The sequence below is a fragment of the Eriocheir sinensis genome, chromosome 14 (genome assembly GCF_024679095.1).
Source record: "Eriocheir sinensis breed Jianghai 21 chromosome 14, ASM2467909v1, whole genome shotgun sequence".
NCBI lineage: Eukaryota > Metazoa > Arthropoda > Malacostraca > Decapoda > Varunidae > Eriocheir > Eriocheir sinensis.
The window spans coordinates 14,805,999-14,815,153 of NC_066522.1; the positions used below are offsets into that span (position 1 = coordinate 14,805,999).

The 9,155-nt window shown below is 47.7% G+C and overlaps 2 protein-coding genes across 2 annotated transcripts; both read right to left on the minus strand.

The window, feature by feature from the left end:
* Nucleotides 1–1,714: 1,714 nt before the first annotated feature.
* LOC126998548 (ankyrin repeat domain-containing protein 50-like) lies at nt 1,715–6,140 on the minus strand. The gene is made up of 7 exons (XM_050860337.1): nt 6,004–6,140; nt 5,098–5,688; nt 4,206–4,775; nt 3,765–3,938; nt 2,516–2,698; nt 2,283–2,400; nt 1,715–2,189 (listed from the first exon to the last, which is right to left on the minus strand). Exons 1-7 carry the CDS (start codon nt 6,025–6,027, stop codon nt 1,873–1,875), a joined length of 1,977 nt encoding a protein of 658 aa, XP_050716294.1. The 5' UTR covers nt 6,028–6,140; the 3' UTR covers nt 1,715–1,872.
* Nucleotides 6,141–7,075: 935 nt separating this feature from the next.
* On the minus strand, nt 7,076–9,155 carry LOC126998549 (integumentary mucin C.1-like). The gene is made up of 4 exons (XM_050860338.1): nt 9,006–9,155; nt 8,393–8,554; nt 8,068–8,202; nt 7,076–7,896 (listed from the first exon to the last, which is right to left on the minus strand). Exons 2-4 carry the CDS (start codon nt 8,551–8,553, stop codon nt 7,437–7,439), a joined length of 756 nt encoding a protein of 251 aa, XP_050716295.1. The 5' UTR covers nt 8,554; nt 9,006–9,155; the 3' UTR covers nt 7,076–7,436.

Genomic DNA, 9,155 nt, shown 5'->3' on the forward strand with positions numbered 1-9,155 from the left:
AGGCGTAAACAATTTCCACGCTAGGCAGCACACAAGATTTATACCACAATCAACGGCAATTTCAGAGGCAGCCGCTCGCTCGCTCCTCCAGGGGAAGAGAATTAATATAAGGCGCCTGCACGACTGGGTTTACATTCCCTCCGGACGTCTCCTATTCGCCCGACAGAAATTACAATGGCTCGTCGAAGCTGGCGTGACCGAGGGCCCCGTGTGACGCAGGTATGCCACGATATCGTACTCACCAAACTAGATTTTCCTATTTCTAACGCATAACGACTGCAGAAAACCCTCTATAATTAACACTTTCAGCAATTAATATAAATAGGTATCGGTAATTTTCTTCTTGCGACGGTTTTTAGCCTGAAATCGGGAAAAATTAAAAGCTGAGAACGACAATCTGGCAATGTTGGTGTGACGCAAGAACAGTATGGCTCGTACTCCCAGACGCTTTAGACTCTCACAAGAACTATTTCCAAACGCCAGAAAGAAGATTAGTCTGGTTTTCGTGAGTGTTATTCGCGTTCATGGTGCAGAAGTCTTTTCAAACTATCCCTGAGCTCATAAAACTACCCATGGAAATAGTAACACAACCTCTACGAAAGTCTGTTGTGGATGTGTAAGTTCCGAGGTGTTTAAAAGTATGGGTCTCAAGTCCTCAACCCAATCAAGAGTCTGGACGCGATGCTGGCAAGTGAAAGGAGAGCGTGAGGCGCCAGAGTGGCCGGGAAGGAGGTATTGATGGTGCAAGGCAACGCGTGGAAGACTGGTGACAGGCGGGAGGCTCGGCGGAGGCTGCTCGTCGGGCAATATAGGGAGGAAATAAAGTCGTAAAGAGCTATATGGAAGGAGCTGTAAGAATCGTATAACTGGAGTGAAGCACAGAAATTGTACTTTAATACGAAGAAGTGTCTCGTTTTAGAAATTGGGGAGCGAAGAAAGAGATGGAGAAAGAAAATCAGGTAGAAACGTAATATAGGTGGAGTGGCGTGTAGTGAAGCAAAGGATGGAAAAGACCAGTGTATTTTTGTGGAAGAGGATGGGAGGGAGAGGACGAGGAGGGTCAGTAACAGCAACCACAGCTACAAGAGGAGGAAAGATTATAGACATGATAATAGAGAAGAAAAGTTTAGTTGCATGTGTCACGGCTGCTGAACGAGACGGAGGAGTGGATGTTCAGTGACACACACACACACACACACACACACACACACACACACACACATGGTTTCAGCTAGTGTTCACTCTCCAGCGTCTCAATATATAGTTACATTTGCACAACTGTCCGCCATGACTGGATAAGAACTAAGTGTATATGATGTCAACACATTCCCTCGCTGCAGGAATAAGAGTTTCACCACAGACGGAGAGCGACACAGCCAGACGAGGTTCGACCCGCCGCCGCTCAGGACGAGGGCGGAGCGGAGCGGTTGTCCTCACTCTACAGAAAGCGACTCCAAACTGACTGTGCCGTGCCTGGCCCTGCAGCCTTGCTCCGGCCGCTGCTGAGCCTGTACTCGTGCCGCCCTGACGTGCTGGCGACGCTGCGGGAACACCTCGAACAATGGCCCGAATTATCAGACGATTTCGCCTCACAACAAGTATTCACAAAGGCCGCAAAGGCGATTAGCCGGGTTCTCACGAGTGTCTTTCACAGTTATAATGCAGAAGCCTTGTCAAGCCATTACTAAGCTTTACTATGAAGAAGAGTAACAAAAAGAAGAAGAATGATTTATTATTCATAAAGAATAAAATATTTATCATATTGCCCACGCTCTGGAAAGCTTCAGAAACATTGTGTAAAGGAAAACAGCTTAAGCATTAGAACCAAAACTAATCACTCAGTAAAGGCACAGCGTAACCTCAGTCCACGGTCTACTGGCTTAGCAGCTGTGTTGGGTTCAGGAAAAACCTCTTCCTCAGTACGCTGTGAGTTTCTGTCGTGGTTCCTTGTAGCCTTGGTATAATGTGCTCGTTCACCTTCTTGGCTAATTCCTCCACGTCGAGGCTGTGGGCAAGGCTGGCGAATGCCCTCACGATAGCCTGGACGAAGAAAGTCCCATTTGTGTCCCGAAGAGCCCGCACGCCCTCCACGGATGCAAACAGAGAAATGCGATCCTTCAAGACATCCTTTTTGTTTGGCACGACTGTCCTCTTTTGCTCTATCTCTATAGCATCTTGGTCCACCGACTCTGTTTAGGATAAAATATCAGTTGATAAGAGAAGGACTTCAGGATATATAAATACGGACACAAACCCCACACACACGCACACACACTACTTACTTTCTTGATCCAGGGCACATCCAGTCTCAATGCATTTTCCTCGACAAAAGTTGAAGAGGAACAGCTTGGGTTTCCCTCTCAGGCTGGGGCACTGCTCATCCGTGAAGAAATCGTATACCTGGAAACAGAGTTACGTACTTGTATTTTTTAACTTGAGATTAAATGTTACAAGAAGCATTATCACGCCATCTCACATACCAATAATTGTTTCTCTAATACAGCTTTGTGATTACCTCGCCCACTGTCATCTCTTCGCCGTAGTATGTGATGAAGGTGTCGGTGTTCGTGCCGTGGCTCAGCACACACACCACTGCACAGTCTACCTTCCCCAGCTCCTTACTGTTACGAAATGATTTTAGAGCCAACTTGGTATCTTCCTTGTCCAAGTTGACCCACACAGTCACGAGATAGCCCATCTGTGGGTGAGAGGCGGCTATATCGACTAGTTTAGATTCCACTTATACTTAATAGTTAGTCCAGAATATTTTGTCGTAAACGTGTATGATTTTCTTTATGCCACTTATTTGAAATCGTAACTGTTTTTTTACTAAGATGATAAGGATGACAGAGGTGGGCAAGTGCGGTACTTAGTGCGGTAGTACTGCATCACAAAAAAGTACCGTACTACCGCAAAATTTATGAAAATACCGCACTACCGCGGACCGCACTAAAAATCCTGCGGTACTTTTTTGCGGTACTTTGAAAACTATCGAAGACGACATTTGCAGCGCGGCATTCTCACAGAAATGTTTTTTTTTTGCAGTAAATCGGACTCAATCATGCAGTCAATCGGTATCAGTCATCAGAGTCAGTGATTCATTCATTCTGAATTTTCAATTATTGTTCAATATAAATACTAAATAGACAGACTAAACTACTACACTGCGAGTCTTCTTTGACCCGCGCGGTGCCGGCCATTTCAACCCCGGACCCGTCCGTGGTGCCGGCCGATTTTTCATTATACTATTTTAAGCATGTTTCCTTTGTTTGGATAGCCAGGATAGGCACTGAAGTATTTTTTATTTTGACTACCGCTACCGCAGTACCGCACACCGCGTACCGCACTGGGAAAGAAAAAAATGGGACCGCACTACCGCAACCGCACTACTCTGGAATAAATACCTCACTACCGCAACCGCATTACTGATTTTTCAGTACCGCGCCCACCTCTGAAGGATGATATGTTTGCTGACATCATAAACGTCCATGTTTCCTAAAGCAAGCAATCAGGAAGAAACAGGTTAATCGTTCAGTAAGTTGGTCAATCAATAAATCGATCTGATTGTTAGAGGGCAGACAAACAATCAGTCAGACAACCAGTCAATTAATCATGTATCAATCAGTCAATGGGTCTATCAGCCACCCAGTTGCTTTGTCAATCGATCCGTCGGTCATTCTGTCGGCCAGACAGTCAGCCAGTCAAGCAGTTCGTTAAGTCAGTCCAAGCTTCCGTACGTATAATAACAGAAGGTCGTGACTCACCTCCTCAAAAAGGTATTTGAGCATCTGTCTATCTTTTGCTGCACCATTTCGATCATCTTCCTCAATGTAGAATTCTTCATAGTTAAGAAGGAGGACTCGACCTCTCGGTTTAGACAAGACCTTGTACACACTCTCGCTGGGCGGCACGGGCTTCTCCGGGAAGGTCACAGGCACCTGTGTCGACGAGATGACGGATTTCAAGTGATCGTTTTGCACAGGGATTTCTTAATATATGAGGAACATCGAGGGAAGACAGCTGTCATAAAATATATGGAGTAGCAATAATAGTATGTAATACGCCCCAGACAGGACGAATATTTACACTCATGACCATTACAGGTTGTAAACAAACCACTCAGTCCATGAAAGAAATGTTAATACACATCTCCTTATTAGGAATAAAAATCTGCTTATTAGGAATAGAAATACAGACTTGGGTACCTTAGCAAAACCTCCGTCAGCTGTGTCTGGTGCCATCCCGGTCTCGTGGCCACGCTCCTGAGTCAGCTTGGCGGCAGCGGGCTGCCTTCTGTCAGGATTACAATGCGGGTTGTCCTCTAGTATTTTTGCCAAATCCTTAGCGTCGAACTGGTGAGCGAAGTCTAGCGGCGTGAACTTTTCCTCTGTGGTCTGGGCGTTGACGTCCGCCCCTGCCTCCAGCAACGCCCTGACCACCCCGGGACTCCCGCCGTTCATGGCCATGTGCAGGGCCGTCTCGCCGGTGTCCAGACGCGTCAGCCTCGGGTCGGCGCCACTTGCCAGGAGGGCTCTGACGGCGTCCACCCTGCCACTGAGGGCGGCCACCATGAGAGGCGTGTACCCCTCTGAGTCGACTTGATCCACCTTGGCCCTGTGCTCCACGAGGGTGGTGATGATCGACGCTGAGCCCCTGAGGGCCGCCGCGTGCAGAGGACGGGAACCCGTGGGGCTCGATAGGTTGGCGTCGGCACCAGCCATTAAAGCTTGCCTTGTAGCCTCTTCCTGCCGCTTCATGATGGCTGACACAAGTTGCTAAATGTAGAGCACTGTTGTTATATGCCTGATGTGAGGCACCAGTTGACAGCCAACAAATATACCACTTTTTGCAAAATGACATAAACAAACGGGGGACCTCCCCCAATCCCAGAAGTATATAAATATTCTTAAAAATGAAAGAAAATATGCTTTAAGCCTAATATTTTTCTCTAGATCAGGTTCTCTTACCTAAAATTGAAAATAACAAGGAAAATTGCTTTATATTGATGATCAACGTTACCTTAGTAACATTCAATATAATTTCAATTCTTTCAGTTGCATACCAAGAGAAGCATTTTCTTCTGAGCACGGGACTTACCTTGTCAGGAACACTTTTGGCCGTTGTGTACAGGTCGAGGTGTTCAGCCAGACGGTGGTGTCCCTCCTCTCTGGCCATCTCGGTTGCGGTGCGTCCCTTGCTGTCTTTGGCCTCTGCTTCACACAAAATGTCATTCAGCAAAACAATTGCCAAAATTTTAGCGTCCAACTGCGCGGCGAAGTGCAGTGGCGTGAACTTTTCCTCTGTGGTCTGGGCGTTGACGTCCGCCCCTGCCTCCAGCAACGCCCTGACCACCCCGGGACTCCCACCGTTCATGGCCATGTGCAGGGCCGTCTCGCCGGTGTCCAGACGCATCAGCCTTGGGTCGGCGCCACTTCCCAGGAGGGCTCTGACGGCGTCCACCCTGCCGTTGAGGGCGGCCACCATGAGAGGCGTGTACCCCTCTGAGTCGGCCTGGTCCACCTCGGCCCTGTGCTCCACGAGGGTGGTGATGATCGACGCTGAGCCCCTGAGGGCCGCCGCGTGCAGAGGACTGGAACCTGTGGGGCTCGATCGGTTGGCATTGGCACCAGCCCTTAGAGCGTTCGCCACACTTTCTTCAGTCATATCTATCAAAGCCCACAGCAGTGTCTGAAACATCGAACCAAAAAATTTATGTAGTATGTCATAACTTCATGTTCATTTGTTGTGAATAGGAAGAGAGAGAATGTGTGTGCGTGCGTGAGTGTGTGCGTACGTGCGCTACCTAATTCCATGTTATGTATGTATATCAATCTATATCTATCCATGTATCCGGTGATTTAGCTACATCCACACAACTGTCTTATCTATATTTATCAATACACCTGTCTGTCATTATGTCGCTCTTTGGTTTGCTCAGGTGGTGTGGTGGCAGCGGGGAGGGGCGCGCTGGGGCCGTGCTGGGTGCTAGCGATCTGTACTAACCTCGTTAGGATTATCACGAGACATCTTGAGACGCGTGTGCAGGTCAGGTCTCTACGGTAAGCAGCTTCACTGACTGACTGGCTGATGGTGTTCCTCGAGATACAACTTTTAACAAACTGATAACACTCCAGCGGTGATAAGATAATCCACTGTCATTGCTACCTCATGTATACGTGTTGCTTATTAAGAAGCGCATTACTTTATATTTTGGGATTCTAGTTTATGACTTTCTCTGTAAACGAAACAAAAATATTTATAAAAAGACTGTTGTTGGAGTGAGTTAAAATCAAATCGTCCGTCTAGATTAACAATGACACTGTGATAAAGGATTGCCTGAATGGCCTACACCAGTGAGGTTTTCGGGATGTGATTCATCAAGCTTATCTGCTTCCGCACTCACTCTTTTACACAGAGCATCAAAGCCAGACCAAGACACAGAGCGGTAAACCAGGCAGCTTCAGCACCTCAAGCCCGCGCAGATTTAGTGACTTTGGCAAATATCAGAGGGGAGGAAAGGGAAAGAAAGCGTATATCACAACATGAACAGAAGTGTAGAGAGTGCATGGAAAGAGCAGTTTGAGGAACGTATAGGAGCGACTGACCTCATTCTCTGAAACTGATCCTCTGTTCATCTTACTGACGTTATGCGCAAGTAAAGACAGTTCTACCCAGCAGCCCCCCCCCCCCCCCCCCTCGCGTGAAGCTACCTGGTCACCTCTATGTATTTGGGCCAGACCACCAAGGATTCTGCGCAGCGTACAATTAATCACATCCTGGCCGTCAGTACAACCAACTCCTTCGTGTATCTGTGAAATAATATGATATAGAATTTATAGATGGATCGATTGGGAGCATTAGGTAATTAGTTTCCTACCTATGATCGTGTTACTTCTTTCTGTTCTTTGGATTTACAGGAATTTATTTTTTAAACTGTCTAATTTGTCAGTAATATAAAAAAATCTTCTCTCATTCGCTCAAAGATGGTCTGCAGCTTTAAAGCAATAGCACAAAGACGCATTAAACGAGGGTGGATACAATGATATAGTTTGTAGGTACATTAAAAACAACAGCAAAATTTTCATGTGATTGCTTTTTATTCCAAGATTCTCCCCTGAAGTTGCCTCGGAAACCTTGACATGTTCTAAGCGTCCGATGATCAAGAGTGGTTATGAGGCAACTCCGCGCAGCGTCAGAACCACAAGAATGACCTCCAGCCTCTCGCGTTGAGATTAACACTTTCCTCATATTTGATAAGCCGAAACTCTTATCTGGCTTTAGTTAAACCACCGCCCATCAAAGTTACAGCATGCTACACGATATTGACACTGGGAAGGAAGAAGATGGTGGAAAACTGGGAAAGGTGTCATAAGAAAGTATAGATTTTGCTTCAAGATGGCTGGTTTGTACACTCTTTTTGGGGTCATCTTTAAGTTCTAGCATTCAACGGTGGTGGTTTCAACGGGAGTGGTGGTTTCAACGGGAGTGGTGGTTTCAACGGGAGTGGTGGTTTCAACGGGAGTGGTGGTTTCAGCGGGAGTGGTGGTTTCAACGGGAGTGGTGGTTTCAGCGGGAGTGGTGGTTTCAGCGGGAGTGGTGGTTTCAACGGGAGTGGTGGTTTCAACGGGAGTGGTGGTTTCTACAGGGGTTGTGGTTTCAGCAGGGGTGGTGGTTTCGGCAGGGGTGGTGGTTTTGGCAGGGGTGGTGGTTTCAGCAGGAGTTGTGGTTTTAGCGGGAGTGGTGGTGGTGGGTGCAACGGTGGTGGTGGTAGGTTTCTCGCGACACCAGATGTAGCAGCGGAAGCCCGTGTCGGTGGTGTCGGCGTTACTGGCGAAGGTGAGGCGCGCCCAGCCCGTGGAGGTGATGGTGCCGTCGGGGCTGTCTGAGCCACACTTCCTGCAGTCACACAGAGGACATGAAACTCAATATACGAGTGGCAAAGAAGGTTTCTTATTGCACGCAAACCCTAGAGTTTTCCGCTCTATTTATGTCTTGAGCAGTAGTTATGTGTGGTCTTGATGCAATGTGATAGCAACAGCGTTAAAAAGATCATACGAATACACTTACTCTTCGCGGGAGCCCCTGTACGTGACTATCAGACGATCGTTGGCACAGTCGGTGGAATCCTCCAGCTGGAATTCTGGGCAGATGAACTCCAAGTAGGTGGATGTCTCGCTTGGGCAGGTGATCTCATACTGGCACCTGCAGAAACACCCGAGAGAGGGTCGCTAGAACAGAGTGGAGTGCTACATCGCCACGTTAGTGGAGCTAAGGAACCGTCGTTGAACATTTGTTAAAAAAAAAAGCATGAATGACGAACGGGGAGCCCAGTTTTAGTACGAACATACGCAAGGCAGATTTTGTACTAAGAAAAAGTGCTAATGAGAATCACCTGTACGTATCGTCGTAAGGCTGGGGGAAGTTCGGTGACTGGATGGCCACCCTCTCTCCTGGTGCCATGGTGGTGATCTCGTCACAGGGGAGGACGTCCAGCCCCTGCACAGCCACCGCCGCCAGCACCACCGCCAGCACTGTTGACTTGATCAGCACCATGCTGCAGTGGATCGTAAGGCGACGATTAGATTAAAGGGGCGCCCCTGCAATTCATGGATTATTGTGTATGCTGGCAAGGAAAAGCTTGGCGACGCCGGGTTATTTAATGAGGAATTGAAGACCTCCACCACGAACCGTAATCCTGTCCTCTCTTTGGGTATATAAATTGTTTTACAACACCGAACTGGGGGAGAGGAGATAGACAGACAGAGGGAGATAGATAGATGAATATTTTTATTTACAGCAAAGGAAGCAGCTCAAAGGCAAAAACAAATAGTGAAAAAAGCCCGCTAATGAGTGCTCCTATAAAAGAAACTATATATGAGTGGCCAAAAGAAAGGTCATTTTCGGATGGAGAGGTGTTATGATACTCTCCTTGATAGAAAGCTAGAGATAGATAGAAATTGAAGTAGGCAAACCGGTCATTTGCGCTCCCACAAGATACTACTCACGTTAGCTAGTGTCGCAGTGTTCACGGAGAGGGACCTACGTGCTTTGGAAAGGCTCGGCTCCACCTAATATACCTGTCGCCGCCCGCCCCGCACACACAGGCTGGTTGACACAGGTGGCGGCCTGGCCGTGGCTGTGTGGCTTCCCTCGGA